Source organism: Stegodyphus dumicola, chromosome 1 (genome assembly GCF_044657685.1).
Source record: "Stegodyphus dumicola isolate Sdum_Otavi_A_Nest chromosome 1, ASM4465768v1".
NCBI lineage: Eukaryota > Metazoa > Arthropoda > Arachnida > Araneae > Eresidae > Stegodyphus > Stegodyphus dumicola.
In genome coordinates, this window is record NC_140768.1 from 23,758,097 (window position 1) to 23,775,152 (window position 17,056).

Genomic DNA, 17,056 nt, shown 5'->3' on the forward strand with positions numbered 1-17,056 from the left:
TGGGGAGGTCACTTGCAAAAATGTTGATCATTGTTTTCAGCTTGCCCTATCCACCAGTATGGCAGGTTGTAATTCGGAAAGTTTCATACACCTAATTTCAGTTACACATGCTTCATATTTCTGTAAATTTTATAGTCTTGGAATGTTCATTTGAATTAGTAATCTGTCATGTTTTTATTTCTTCTCTATCATTTAGCACATGACATAGTTGGTTTTTACTTGATCCAAATTGCTGCCTTAAATCTTTCAATCTAAGTTTCTCAATATCTGCTACATGAATTACATCAACTTTTTGTTTTAATGTTAGTCTTTTCCTCTTTAAAGCCATGCTAGGTAACATATGTAAAAATTGTAAACAAATACAAAACTACATTTCTTTTGCTCCCCAGTAGTAGCAAGACCTGAGAATGCTAGAAATTTTCAGTCTATTCACATTTTGAGATCACTGTGGTTTGGCAAGTGGTCCAGTCGTCTTACCACTTTTTCTTTCCCATTGGTTCCTGTCTTGTATTGCCTTCCTAACACTGAGAACTTTAATAAGAAGAACTGGATTTTGAATTCTATGAATGTGAAACATCTTTTCTACCATAAACCGAAATTTACTTTTTCCTACTCTAGTGTTCCCTTTTTCCCTACTGAAAAAGCATTTTTCAGAAGAGAGGGATTAACTTTTTGCATTATTGTTCCATTAACTATCTTTCACTGAACACAGCCTCAAAAGATTACTAACAAAGAGGGCTCTAGTGTAGAATTGGGTGCCCCTTCGATTAGTGGCAATTTTTTTAAAAATTTTGGCAATGAAACTTCACTTCTGGTTACCATGATAGTTTTAACTGTGTTTTAGCTTCCTGATTTTATTTGAAATGAAAATAGATTGATGTGTACATGGACAAATTTAAGGCAGTGTGCAGTGCCTAGTTTGTGCAATTGTAGGATGTTTTTTAAGTGAAAACAGATCGATGTGTACATGGACACAGAGTTTGTGCAATTCTTTGGCTTATTTTGGTTTTGTGTAGCGGCCATCTTGAAATTGTGCCGACCTTGGTGCCAAAAAAGAATCGCCAAAAAACAAGGGGCACCCAATTGTAAATTTTTACCCTGTTTTTATTTATTTCTCTACCCCACCCTTATTTTTGAAACTTTTTTTAGTGGTTCTTAAATAATGCCCATTAATAAAAGGTAATTACATTAAGATCCATATTCGAAGGAACCAGGACCAACAGAATTATGCCATAAATAGAGGTGTGCCTTACTGGAAGTACTGCTGTATTTTAAGAAATTTAAAGACTTGTAAAAATAGTTCAGTGGGTGATTTCTGATAAGGCATTAAAAAAAGCTGAATAAAAGGGCCAAAATTATGTACCATTGAAAGGGATGTGTGGAGGTTTAACTGACTAAACTGTTTTTATAAATATGATTTTTTTATGAATTCAGTTTTAGAAACTCTGAAATGAAATATGTTATTTGTTAAATTAGATTATTAAAAGAGACATGATAGATATTTTTCTGTTGTTTTAGTATTTTACATGCATCATATGTGTATAATTTTTCTTTTCATATTATTAGGTCTAGATAAAATCGAGTTCCTGCAATCACATGAAAACATGGAAATTTACCAGAAAGCTTTTGACATGATTGAACATTATTTTGGATTGGATGAAGAAGATGCTCGCATAGCTCCACAAGTTGATCAAGGAAATCAGCAATTTCAATTCAATGCCCCCGATCAGAATATGCCTATGGGGGGTTATAGTTTTTAAGCTGTTATAATTATGTACTAAACTGTGGTAGGAAAACTTTGAATAAAACCATCCTATGCAGAACTTATCTTTTCTGGCTCTCCTAGGAGAAACTTGCAGATGAGGTGATCTCTGAAAAACAAAGTGCTCATGCATACATTTGCTGTAGACCCTTCCCTTCCTGCATGTGGAAAAGAAAGGAAATAAAGTGGCTTTATTTGTGCACCATGATGATCTCTCTGAGTGAAGTAAACTGGCAGCGTTCCAAAACAAATCAGTTTTCGGGTAATGTGAAAAGCTTGCATGTTGTACAAATCTGTGGGTTTCTTTCATGGTGGCTGCATTTTACTAGCATATTTTACTGGTATAGTAAAATTTTGAAGTCAGTATAAAAATGTAATAAGTATGCCTGCTTTTCAAGTTTTATAGTTCTTGTGTTAAAAATATTACATGTTATTAATAAATCCATCATTTAAAATAATTCATATTTAATAAATTATTTTAATGTAAAGGAAACTGATGTTTTGCATATTGTTTGAAGTAAAACTATCTGTAGCCATTTGGAATATAAATTTGAAGTGTACTGCAATTTTTTAAATTAATTTTCTAAAGAATTATTGAAATGTTTTCTTTAAATAAAAAATACAAAATATTATTCTGTTGTTAATATTTCTCTTGCCACTTTAGTAAAAGTTTGACTTCTATCGGTGGTTAGAATTGCTCTTGGGGGGGAAAGGGTTTTATAATTTATAATAAATTTCATTTCCATATTGGTTTCATGTTTACAGAAAACAATTAAGGTCAGTATTATAGTTCTAATTAAAAGTAGTTTTAAGTCTCTAAATCTATTATCAAACTGAAAAGTTAGTAAAAATAATTTAAGATGCACATTAATTAAAAGATTGTTATTATTAATCTTGTTTTTTGGAATTAATATGTTATTAATAATCTTGTCTTTGGAATTAATATGGATTAACATTAATGGAAAGAAGAAAAAAGCTGATTAATTTTCTTGAGACAATCATTGTAACTTGCAATGTAGTATAAAAGTTGCCTATCGATAAAAAGATTAAAAATGCACCCATTGCAGGTTTCTTATAGTACAATCTTTTGTATCGTTGTGTTTTGCTGTAATTTCTTAAAATATTTAGTTTTAAATTACAAAAAATGATGTGTCATAAAATTGTATATTTTTTATTTTATTTAAATTACCTCCTAATAATTATTTCCTTCAGAATGCTCTACATTTTTAGATTTTGTTTTAAGGCCACTGCAGATTTTAATGAGCTAATATTTTTATACGATAATTGTAACTAATAAGTTTATTATTCTAATTCCTTTGGTGTTAATGGTTGAATTGCATTATTTGCTGTATATTCAGTTCATTTATCATTGAACAGTTATGTCTGTATCAATTGATATATGTTTTAAATGTATGTACTTTGTGAGAAGTTTAGAATTATTTCTGTAGTGTGTATATAAATTGTGATTAAGATTTTGAAAGCACAAGAAAGGTATTTTAAGAGGTTGATTTGTAGGTAGATTTATTATTAGCTTTGTATTATAAGGCAAATAAATTTATATTAAGAAAAGGGGGTAGAATATACAGCAAATTCTTATACCATTTAATTTTTTATTTAAATCTGAGACATGCAGTTGCCTGTTTAGTTATTATAAGTATTTTCCCCCCTCTGCTTAATAACAGTATCTGCAAGTTTCTGAAAATGTCCTTTATAGTCATATGTTTTAAGTATATTATATTGAGAATTGAATTATTCTGGGATACACTATACATACAAATTATATATTCCACAAGTTACACAGCAATTACTTTAACAACTGAACATTATATACATTTTATTTCTCTCTCCCTTTTCCTTTTATTCTGTGGGATGAAGTAGGTGGCTAAATACTTCATGATTTTTTCCCTCTTGCATGGATGTTATGCTACTTTTCTTGTATTTCCCATATTAGCTTTTGTATTCCATTAAGCTTATCTGAGATTAGCATTGTATGAATTGATTCATATTAAATATTTCTTTGCTGCTTCCCTTGGCATTATATGCATTTGTGATTGATGTCATTGTATTATAATGCTGGCTTAAAATTTTATTATTAAGAAGAGTTCTTATTGTTAACTGATTAAGCTATATTATCTATACATTGTAACAGGATTAGTGAATTGTTTAATTATTTGTATTTGAGTTGAAGTATTCATAAGTAACTGATGCATGCAAATTAAACTTACCAGTAATCTCTCTAAAATCTGGCACCATTCAAGATGGAAATAATGCACAAATTTGTAGTAGAATAATGCACAAGTTATCAAACATGAAGAAAGTTTGCAAAAATAAGCAGTGTTGCCGTTCTTTAAATATTCTCATGCTGGTTACTAATCTTGAGTTTTGATGTAGCTTTGAGATGGAATTAACCAGTTACACATCTTTCTAAAATGAATTTTTTTTAATATATTGAAAGTGAGATACCCTGACTGTAGTATGATATTAACTGTTTGATTGCTACCCGGTGCAAAAGCGCTGCGTTCATTTGTCTCGAAAACCACGACTCAGTGCTTTTGCGCTGCGAGTTACAGTGTGTCTTTTCAGTGCTCCGTGGGTGTGAACATACATAGTCTGACCTCACGTGTACTTTGTAAAACGAGTGCATTCTAAAATAACTAACTGCGTCGCGGTTTTCGAGACAAATGAACACAGCGCTTTTGCGACGCGTAGCAGTCAAACTGTAGTACTAAAAATGGAGCTTACACAAAACCTCAGATATTTCTTATTCCATCCGTTATAGGCTGTGCCTTATATTAAAGCAGTAAATATATTTAATGCTTGGAAAATTTTTCTATTATATTAATTATTGTAGTCATTGTACGTATGTATAATTGTATTATTAAAGCATTTTCACTGAAGCTAATTTTCAAAGTTGTATCATCTTTATCTCATTTTTGTGTATTGAATTTTAGTAAGAAAAATTTCAATATACAGATTGATACATTTTGCAATTTGTATTTTTTGGCCAATCAAAGTGCCAGATTTTGTTGAGTCTGCTGTATTGTAATGCAATGACAAATATCTGAAAGTTATTTAAGTATATTGAAACTTTCAATTATGATGAAATTGGCATTTTTTGTTAGTTACAAGTCATAAAAATAAATTTAAAGGTTTCTATAATTTAATGGGCATTTATAAGCATTTTCTTGTTTTATTTTCCTACAAAAACATTTCTTCTAAAAGTGGCTTTTTAAAAATCCTAATTTTCATGTACAAGTGCCAAGGAAAAGACGAGTTAAAAGAAGTGTAGCAATATATTATGTGCTTATTTTTCTTTCATGTTTATCAATTTTGAATTATGATAATTATTTTTTGATTAAAATATTTTGCAAAAGGAACTAAATATTAAGAAAAGAGACTTTTATCATATTTTGCTTCGAAAACAAATATTTGTAGTTGATTATATTGGTTCACTTTTGTGATTTTTATTTCATTCAGACAGTTTTGCTCAGCAATATACACAATCAAAAGTTTTTGTATTTTATATTTACATAAGTGGATAACTTACTTTATTTGCAAAAATATTTTATTTCATTTACTTAATGTTTATTTTTCTTCTACAATCTACATAGAATAATTTTGCACAATATTTGTCAGTTTTCTTATCTCTCTTTTCCATTTATTTATTCTGGTTTCGTTCTTCATTTTTTTCTTTCTCTTTTTATTGATATCAGAAATTTCAAATTGCCAAATATTTTCAGTCTTAAGAGGTATTCTATACTGCTTGTTACTTAATCTGTTGTGTGATTAAATGTCAAAATATATTCCCTGAAACCATGTTAGCAAAAGAAAATCTGTATTTTATTTAAATTAATCAATTAATACTCATTAAAGTAATTTTTTATTGATATTATTTTTAGCTGATGCAACAAATTATATCTTCATACTTCAACAGAGTACCAGTGAGTGCCATGGTATTTTTATTCTAGTCTTAAATGTAAAACAGTGCCTTCACATAAAAACATTTAAAAATTTGAGAACATTTTTTGTAAATGTAGTGTTATGTAATTGAGGTTCATCATTTAAAGCAATTCAACTGTTATAAATGCTTCAGAATTTTTTCATTAACTAACTATGATTTTGTTTTGCAGCATTTGCTAAGATTTGGCAAATACTGAAGGCACTGTATTTGTTTTCTATTAATAATAATGATAATGTTGATGCTGGTGCTTGTTTTGATATGAGTTATCAGCTTAAAAATATTGGCTAATTTGCATATACAAAGTTCTATGCATAAGTTGCATAAAGTGCTTTGTACTCCTCATTTTAAAATAAATAATGTAGTGAAATTGAAGATGAAGGTGCAGATGCTTCTGTAATAGTGCATATATAATCATCTACTAATGCTCACCTTATTATGTTTGTCTCTTTTTATCTTAAGTATATATATTTCTCTTAATTTCACTTTTTAAAGATAAAATCTTGGTGTGTTAAAAACTAATTTTTTAAAAATATTTCTAAATGCTCTTCTTTGAGAATACTAATGTTGTCACATTTTATTGCAGATGTTTTATAAAGGCATTGTTTGCGAATGTATTAAATTTTTATATGGTTTAACTGTAAATAAGAGATACACATCTCTTGAAACTTTTATTTAACCTAAGATTTAGACCAAATGATGAATTCGAATTAAATTTAAATATATAAGTATTTATTATTTACTTTCATTTTTTATAGGAATAGCAATATAACCTTTGCAGTGTTGTAGTTCACATAATCACTAAAGAATTTTTTTTTTTTTTTTTCTTTTTTAAACTTCTGTCATTGGTGAGTTGCTGATGAGCATGATTCTTTTCTTTGCTTATCAAAGAGTAAAAAGAAAAGGAATTTTTTTTATTAAAAACAATTCTGGTAATCTCTTGATATAATCATTCTGATAATCTCTCATGATATATATTTTTCTTAGCCCCCCTTTTTTTACTTTAATTCTCTTAAAAGTAAAATATTTCGAACTAGAAATGATATAAAAGATATAAAATTTCTTCAGTTTTTAAATAGATTCCTTGCTTGGATTTTGTATAACATCTAGTCAAATCTTATTTCTTAAGGAGAAGAAGTAAGAAAATGTTAAAAGAGAAACTTGCATTTTAAAAAGTTAAATTTGTTAAAAGTGAGGTGTTGAAGCTATATTTGGGGAAAAAAAATGAGAATTTAATTTTAAAATTTGCTTTTGGTTTTATTAAGTAAATTTTTTTATGTATTGTAATTTTTTCATTTCATTAAATTTTTTTTGCTATTATTATTAAAGTTAGTTTAAATTTATTTCCAGAAGTTTTAATGAGCAGTTTAGGAAGCATTTGCTAATAAAAATGAAATTGTTTTCTTGTATTGTATCAAAATTTCTTACTTTTATGTAATGGTTTGTACTTAGATATACCTGGCCTAACTTAAAGGTATCAGAAAACCAGTCCCTCAGTACTTGTATTTTATTGTTTTGGCACATGTTTGAGTAGCCTAAATTGATCTACAAATATGGATTTTTATATTTAATGCTATAAAAATAGGCATTTTCAATCAGCATATATTTGTCTTATTACAATGTTTTTTAAAAAAAATAGAATGACAGTTATTTTCACATGGCTTTTTTGAAATCTGAATTTATTTAGATATATCTAGAAATCGATAATATAAAAATTTGTTTCTTCTAATAACACTGTTTGTGAATTAAAATTTATAGAGTTATGAGGAAATCTCTTCTTCAATTATTCATTTACATTATTGCTTTCTTAACAGATAAAACTGAATTATTCAGGTATCTTTTTTTTTTAAGTGTGTAAGATTTTATCCTTTTTTAGAATAATTCTGAATTTGTTAGATTTTGCAGCCTCAAATCTAAGTGCCATTATTTTAAATATGAGTACTGTGGTATGGCTTTTATAGACAGAAAATTTTTTATTTTATTACTAAATCATGTACATTTGTTATTCTTTCAATGTTAATAGCTTTGTGTAATTGCTCAGAATTCATTTGTTTTAGTCTGTAATATACTGAGATATTTTGGGGATAGATCATGATTATGAATTATTTTCATTTCTTGAAATAAGAAAAATTTGCTTCAAGCCATCCTATTTTTTCCCCCATTGCTCCTGTTTCTTTGGTGCAAACACAAATTGTCGCATGACACATACTTTAATTGCAGATCTTTGAGGCCTGCAATACTTGTCCACAAGACATATGTACATAAACATTGTACACAAAACATGTACATAGTCCAACACTGTACACAATGTATAACACAAACATGTGAATTGTTTACTAATGTATTTCAGACAAAAATGTTTGTTCAATAAATTCTGTGCTAAACATGCTGTATATGTTTTATTTTCTTTCGTATTTTCATTAGATAATCCATCAGAAGGGTTAAGATGTGGCAGTAATTGTAAGATAGATTTTTTTGTGCTTTTTTAATTATTTGCAAAATTTATTGAGCTTTGGAAATTACTTGGGATATTTGAATTAAAGTTATGTGCACATGTCATTTAGAATGTTATTATTAAATATATATTTAAAGAAACACTATTACTAAATATATATTTTAAGAAACACTATTGCTAAATTTTGGTATAATATTAAAAGAAGAAAAAACTGCAGTGAAACTGAAAATAATTTTGTTTGAACTCAGCTTTGTTTTTGGTGTGTGTAGATGTGCCAGCCTTAAAAATTTGGTGTCTTATGGTTTCTGATACAAGAAATGTACTATAGAGCAGTCAGAATCAGTCCTTGCTTCTGCTCGCAGATTGAAGTGATTTTTTTAAAATTGGATTCTTAGCATAAATAGAATGTTATAAAATTTCTGAAACTAAAAAAAAACACACCTGATAAAAAAGAAAAATCATTATATTTATAAATCAGAATTTTTAGCTGCTAAAAAAAAAAGCCCAAATGGGTTATTAGTCTTGAAATAAGATTCGGTGGCATATCATTTTAAATGTCTGAATAACTTTTCAAATTGTTGCCATGAAATATTATCCCCCTGTGTATTATCCCCTAAATAAATTTTGTTGTGATATCTCTTGTCTTTCTTGGTGTTGCAGTTTGGGTGGCCAACAGTGTATTTATGGAAATGTCAGAGGAAGGATAGTGGCCTACCGAGAGTGTGGATTATCTTTCAGGCAAATCGGTAGTCGTGTTGGACAAAACCAAACAACCGTAATGTGGACATGTGACCATTGGATGCAGGAGGGTACGACGGACCGACGTGTTTGATCGCATTCACCTCAGTGCACCATTTCACATGATGACAGGAACATTGTGCGCATGGCAGTGGCGGATCACTCAGTCACATCACGAACCATAGCACAGCACATTCAGTCTAACGCATCATCCAGTGTCTGTACGTACCATTCGACGCTGTTTACAGCAGAGTGGTCTGTCCGCAAGACTTCCATTGCTTCTTCTACCCTTGACTCAGAACCACAGACGTCTCCGCTGCCAATGGTGCGATGAAAGAAGGATGTGGATGGCAGAATGTAATGAAATTGTCTTTACTGATGAGTCATGCTTCTGTCTGCAACACCACGGTGGTTGGATTCGAGTCTGGAGACACTGTGGAGAGAGGATGCTGAACAGCTGCATTATGCACCACCACACTGGTCCTGCACCGGGTATTATGATATGGGGCTGTATTGGTTATCACTCACACACTCCTCTAGTACGCATTGCCGGTACTTTAAACAGTCAGCGCTGCATTTCCGAGATGTTGGAGCCAATTGTCCTTCCTTACCTTCAGTGCTTGCCCACAGCCATATTTCAACGGGATAATGCGCGACCACATCTGGCACACATTGTCCGAGGGTTCTTCGTCAATCGTCAGATTGAATTGCTTCCCTGGTTGGCTCGCTCTCTGGATCTTTCGCCGATAGAAAACGTGGTCCATGGTTGCTGAAGGATTGACCCAGATTACATTCCAAGCTGCCACACCAGATCAACTTTGTCAACGCGTGGATGCTACATGTTCTGCTGTACTCAAGAACATATCCAAAGTCTCTTTGAATCAATGCCAAGGCGTATGGAAGCAGTGATCTCCAACAATGGCAGCTACTCTGGCTACTGATTCTGGAAGGAACCATACTTCACAGAAGTCTATAAATTTAATCATTTGATACTTGGTCAACATGTTATCTGCTAAATAAATTTTGTTGTCTTTTGTCTTTCTTGGTGTTGCAATTTGGGTGGCCAGCGGTGTATTTATGAAAATGTCAGATATTTTAAATTAAAGCATAATTTAATATTTTAATTACATTAGAAAAAATAATAAACCATTTAAGAAATATTTAAGTACAAAAATGAATAATTATGAAACAAAAATGTTTCTGCAAAATAAAAAAAAGTGTATAAAGCATACTGCAGAACAAAAATTTGAAGAAATAAACAACATCAATAACTTAATTCTAATCTAATGGATGTTTTTCATTTTGTACTTCACTAGCATTTGAAATAGGACTGATGCTCTGTGAATGAATTTCGCCAGCACCTTGCTCGTTGGCTTCACCTTGGATTCGAAAATCACTTGAGGCGAGCCAGGCTGATGTACTCTATGTCTACGAGAGGCTGCCCATTATTCATCTTTAATCACATGGTGTTAGCAAAATGTAATTGTGGTAGAAACAGCGATGGTCTGCAGGGAACAGTTTTGGTCTGGCTTATTTAATTATGGCAAAGCACACGAGGTCTTTCTAAGCGAAACTGACTCGTATGCATGTTATATATGCTGAAAATGCCCATGCAGCCAGACCATTCGTTGGAATTTGAATTCGAGACTAACTACCGGTGTTAGCAACTTTACTGTTCAGCCGCTGGTGGGCTCTTCAGGGAAGGAATGAATTTAAAAATATTGTTTCTGAATTTCAAAAATATGTATATTATGGCCAGAAAACTGTATTGAAAAAAGTAGCAATAAGTTAAATTTAAATGAAAAAAAAAGCTGAGCACCTACAGTGCTAATTCGCATACAACAGTGATCAATGTTAAAAAATTCAGGAATAAAAGAGTAATCCCAATCCATGAATTGGCAAAAATTTTCCCAAGAAATATTCGTCAGGCCAACTTCTGCACATGCATTTATTTTTAAAAAGGGAGTTGACCTCAAATAATGAAATGTAATGATTTTTTTTTAGGTTGACACTATAGTAGGATAAAAAAATTTAATAACTTGTTCTCTTAGCTGCTTATGTAAACCCAATTCGAATAACATGAATATGCGTGTCAGTAGTGTGAAGGTGTAAGCTATTCCAACTGATACCTTCTACTGTCTAATAATTTATTTATATTTTTATTTATCTGTTTTACTTTTTTGGGAATTATACCATAACACCTCTATCTTTCCGTTTTACTTTTTATATTAATGTCAGAGCGTTGCCTATGTATTTTTTACCTAAGGCAAATATGTAAATGCACGGCCATATATACCAGATGTCTGGTTGCTGACTCTTGTGTGCAAAATGAAGAGAATTTGCACATTATGTCGGATTTCTGAAAAACTTATGAACGGATTTTAATGAAATTTTGTATGAGTATACATTTATAACAGAGAAAGAAATATATTATTCAAAAGTCATTTTATGTGCTCATGATTATCGACAGAGCTCATAGTGCAGCCATGTCCAAAATTTGCATTGTGATATCAAACTGAAATACAATCTGATATGAAATACGGTTCCCTTAGGCCCATATCACACATGTATTTGTTTCATATGAACAACTGTTTCAGACAATTTTTCTGCCTGGTTTACGCACGATATTTTCCTTCCTTTCGAGGGAAAAAAAAAAAAAAAAAAAAATTGTGAGTTATTCGTTTTCAACCAATCGGCTATTAGCTTGTTTGTTATGGAGAACCAGTTTCCCCTTTACATGTGAACCTAAAGTGACCTGTGGTGATTGGCTGTTGTGACAAAACAGAAAAGTTGTTCTTCCGAAACAAACGGATGTTTGATAGCAGCTTTACACAGCCAGACAAGATCTTTCAGAGTGATATACTGGACATGAGGCAACTGAGGAGCCCTTATGGCAATTGATCCCACTCCTGCATCAAGGCAGTTTCCAACTCCGGAGCGGTTCTCAGAGGGGGATAGCGAGATGAAATTTCCCACTCAAGATCTTCCCACACATACTCTATTTAGGGTTAAAGCTAGGAGATCTAGCTATCCAATTGAGACGATGAATATCTGACTTGATGATATATGACCAGGTATCGACCAGCCGAGACCTATGTGGACAAGCATTGCCGTCTATTAATTGGAACCAAGAATCAGCTGCGCCCCTAAAACCTTTGCCAAACACACGCAGGGATGTATCTCCATTCAACGCAATGCCTGCCCAAACCATTACACCTCCACCACCGTAATGATTCATTTTCCTGATGAGGGAGGGATGGTATGGTGTTCCGAGCTGTCTTCAGATATACTGGACTTGTATGCACGTCATCAGTGTCCAAGCTGAATATCGACTCATCTGTGAAAAGTGCGGTGCTCCACTGAAGATGACCAAGGTGCATGTTGTCTGCACCATGTTAAACACACTTTTCTGTATACTGCATTGAGCGAGATGCAAGCAGTGAGTTTTGTATCTTACGGGCTGTATCTCATAAAGCCTTTGGAGAACTGCAGACCGTGAAACTTGGGTTCCAGTGGTAGCATGCATCTCTTGTGAGAGCTGTAAAACTGTAGCAGTGTTGTGTCGCTAAGTTAAAAGACTCAATTAAAACAATTCATAGTTTTCATTGTGGATCTTGGTCGACCTTCTCCAGATCTTTTCGATATTTATCCAGTTTTCTGAAACTATTCTTACGAATTCGAATCAACTCCGGGCATTACACTGAGTTCTATAGCTATCTGCGCTTGTGAAAAGTCTGCCTCCAATGTACCGACAATTCTCAATCTCATTTCATCATTTATACGTTCGTTTCTGCTCATTTTACATGATACCGTATAAAATTTACCCAACTCTTGCAAGAAACACGTCGAATATTGGGAAAGAGTATGAGCAGACAAATCTCCGAAAACCCCTTGTGCACTTATATCCCTTCCACACTCACAGCTTTGCACATATGCAAGTATACGCTTATGTATTCTACTTTGAATATTTACATTATTCTTCGAAGGCATTATTAATACCTTTGGTTCAATACTTATTAAAATAGGCATAATTTGCGAATTCTGATTTTGCCTTCGAGTGTATGCATATATACTCGCGTATATTTACATCTATATATATCTATTTATACAGTCAAAAGTCGTTAATTCGGACACCCATAATCCGGAATGATCTATAATCCGGACCTCAAAGCTAGAAACTTTCTGCGCATGTGCCGCCGCACAGGCGTTTTACGCGTGCGCGTAAGACCTTGACTACTGCGCGTATGCGTGTGCGCAAGTGCAGAGTACGTTTTCGCCTGCGCGTTTAATGTATAACGGACGGTGTAAGCTAAAATTATCTAATTGTCTATTTCAGTTAATGTTAATGATTACGTTGTTCCTTAATCTTCGAATTGGATCCCGCTTATTATTTTTTGCAGACTGTAAGAGCAATTTTATAAAAGTAAACTTGAACTTTCGATTATGTCAAATAGAATTTCCGATGCTGGAACTTCCAAAAGATCTACAAAACGAAAGTATGTTTCGATGTCCAACAAACAAAAAGTGGAATTGCTGCAAAAAATGGATAAAGACATGAAGAATGTGACAGAGAGGTTAGTGAAAACGAAAAAATTTCGATTGACAAGTTAGTCGGTATTCTCGGCACAGCAATTAACGGGACTTGAACAGCGGGACTTTGTAACTGAACAAGAAATTATGTCTGTTTATAGAATTAAAGAGAAAGTATTATCACATAAAATGAAGCAACTTAAACAACTTACATTGAAAGAAATGTTTAATAAAGTAAGCAAATATATATTATGCTTTTTTTTTTTGTAAATTTTGATACCCTTTAGATCATAATTGTTCTTTATTTCATAAATTACGGTTTCATATTTTTAATTTTAGAATTTCTGCATGCCATCTTACGAGATTTAAACTGATGATCTATAATCCGGAAATATCGATAATCCGGAATCGCCGAAGTCCCGACGAGTCCGGATTAACGACTTTTGACTGTATATGTGTGTGTGTGTTATGCGTGCATACACAAATTAACTATAATGTATACTTTTATATTAAAAACTTTAATATCTTTGAACTCCATGGGGCAATCAGTGTCGTATGGTTAATAGAGAAATAAAATATGAACCCACATTAAATCATTTTAATAATAAAACCGTACTTAAAATTATTATCGCCGCTGGCAACCGGGATTGGTCAAAAATTGCTTCAAATTCTATCGTTTAAAATAGAAATTCTTGGAAATCGTTTTAATGGAAATTGGGTCGTATTCATGCTATATATGGGAAACCAGTCATGCAGACAACCCGATCAGAGAGAACCGAACCTTGCACAAGCTACCAGCTTTTAGCAATTTTTGCTCTCTCGATTACAAATCACAAATACTAACGGAGAAACCAAAAGCCTAGAACTTAATTTTTAGTTCTTACGAACAACTCTCAAAATCAGAATAGGTTTTTAGAGTGTGTTTTTAATGTTTTGTTTAAAATTATAGAATAGGCCCCCCCTGCCGCTCGTTTAACTCAGAAGGTCCCAAAGGACAGATAGCTACAGGGCGCGGCAGCGTTTATAGCGTAATTTGACTTGCGTAGTACAATGACGTACTGCATGAATATGTGCCAATTCATGTACTAATGAGCTGCCATTTCGAGTGTGACAGTGATATGGATCGGTGGAGTGCACAGCATCGTGCCTTTGCTGTTGAAAGTCATTTCAAGAATAACTACTCCGTTATTGCTACCAAATGTCTATTTCGGCAACATTTCAACTTGGGACGTCATGGGAAAGTTCCAGATTGACGACGGACCATTGCGACAGACATTTCCAGGTAGAGTAATTTCCCGTTTTGGTGACATTTCCTGGCTGCCTCGCTCACTTGATCTTTCATGTGCAGACTTTTTCCTTTGGGGACACCTGAAGCAAGAATTTTTCCGAACACGTTGTGTCAGCATTCCCGAGTTGAAGGATTGCATCAGAACTGCCGTTCGCAATGTCCCAGGGAATACGCTACGTTAAGTTATGGCAAGCTTCCAACACCGCCTAGATGAATGTGTTGTGCAGAGGGGGCATCATATTCAAAATTAATCAATGCAATGGACAATGACTTACACATTAGTAAATGGCATGCCTTTAACTATTAATTGACATAAGAGGTAATAAATAAGTTACAGTTACTGCCTTATGGTGTGTTTTTAATATCCTAACTATGAACGCTGCCGCACCCTGTAAAAGGAAGACACCCTCATTGCAAAAGTAAAGTGTAAGGAAAACTGGTTCGCATTTATGGTATGCATCAGTAAAATCACGAAAATGAGCCCATTTATAAAAATTCGAAGTGTTCATCTACCAGCGACCTGCGACAATCTTACCTACTCGGCCACTAGCGGGTAAAACTTACCATACAAAAATAAAAGGACAGTTTATTAACCTATATTAAAAAGTCAAGAAATTGAAGATTATGAAGCTGTAAATTCGTTGTAGTAACTGAATTCAAAACAACAAGTGGAATAATACAATTTTAGCGAAGCCAAATAGTTTCAGCACTGAAAATATGTTGTCTTTGCATCATTATTATGAATAACACGATGTCAAGTTCAGAAACGTTTCGGGCTTTGAAATTAATTACCTGTAGTAATGAATTATTTCAATCTTATATAGCGAAAAATGCAACCATGATTTATTAGAATCTTAAGGTATCAAATCAGCTTAACAAAGAAAACGGTACGGATATTTAAAAACCTTTAAAAAAATTTATCTTGTCATTAGAAATAACCGCAGTAGCACTGTTGCCATCTCATTTTATTCTTCTGTCACTTGAACCTTGAATTGCTCGGATTCTCCGCAAATTAACTTTTTGTACTATTTTTTTACGTGTTAACGTGTTACTAGACTATGTTGTTCCTTGTTAACGAAGCCATATCTGATTTCATTTCTTAGGGTATTTTGAACACTTTTTCAGGGTGGTATTACATATCTAAGTGAAACTAAAACAGCATTAAAGTTTCCCATAAAAGAATACGAATCCTATTTTTGGGAGGAGAAACCATTCTTTTTTAAGTTTCTTATAGTCGGTCATTTAAGCAGAGTTTTGTCTTCGGTTCTGCGAAAATTGTCCACAAAGCTTTTTCAAATGAAATGGATTTCCTTTGAAGTCTTTCATATTCATAACACATACCTTTTTTAATTAAGACATTAATTCCTGTCCAGTTTTTCCCAATGTCTTCAAAATTTTAATATTTGTAGCTTTTCCCCATTTCATAACTGCTTTCCTTGCCAAATAATTGCATCATCATTAACATTCGTATTGTATTCTAGGTCAATGAGCCCAAATAAAAGCCGATTTTCCGAGCAGGAATTTTGCCTACTCATTATTAACCAATTGCCAATTCGGAGAGCACTACTTGCATGACGCAGCTCAAATCTTTCAAAGTCTGCGATCTCAGCCTAGTGAAGTGTGTGTTTGATAGTAATTTGTATTGATGCAGTTGAATGCGAGTACATCACCGCTTCTTTGATCTGCCAAACCTATTAGTTAATCTTACCAAAATAATTTTAATTTCTACGATCGGACCAGAGGAGATGAACTGATCTCAGATTGTTTGACTTCATTAAGTGTTTAACCACTAGGGTATAAATTAGTGCGTGGTAAATTTACATCATAGGAATTAACGTTCAAATAAGTGTGTTATTAATGTTTCAGTTCTATAGGTGCACTCGTTTTGTTGCTGTGCGCGCATATCTATTAATATATATTCCAGATATCTGGAAGAATAACGAACAAAAATTATCAAGTGCTGTTATGAAATTCTGCCTTTGGACGACTGAATTTTCGTTCAGTAAATATTAAATAGTAGTCTGATGTTAGAGTATTTTGTGTGAATCAGATTCAGAAAGACAATATTGCATCATTAATTAAATTGGTTTTAAATCTTTAAAAATGTCCGTGCTATTCATGCGTATTCTTAACTATGGAGGAAAATCGTACTTCTAAGTCTTTTATTTTGTTTTTTTCTGTAAGCTTCTTCTTAAATCAAGATGCTGTCAGTGTTGGCATAGATAAATGGTGCATATAGCAGAATACAGCATATCATGGATATCTATATTCGCTTTTTTATTTTGAATCTGAGCTGAAATTTACTTCTCAACAGATTTAAAACTA

At 32.6% G+C, this 17,056-nt stretch overlaps 1 protein-coding gene across 2 annotated transcripts in view; it reads left to right on the forward strand.

Moving 5' to 3' along the window:
• Positions 1 to 8,104, forward strand: part of Kap-alpha1 (karyopherin alpha1) — a 53,052-nt gene extending 44,948 nt beyond the window's left edge. For both annotated transcript variants that reach the window (XM_035372648.2, XM_035372647.2), the window contains exon 13: positions 1,567 to 8,104. In XM_035372648.2, coding sequence (XP_035228539.1) covers positions 1,567 to 1,760 — 194 coding nt within the window. In that variant the 3' untranslated portion in view covers positions 1,761 to 8,104. The remainder of the gene's footprint in view (positions 1 to 1,566) is intronic.
• The last annotated feature ends 8,952 nt before the right edge of the window (positions 8,105 to 17,056 follow it).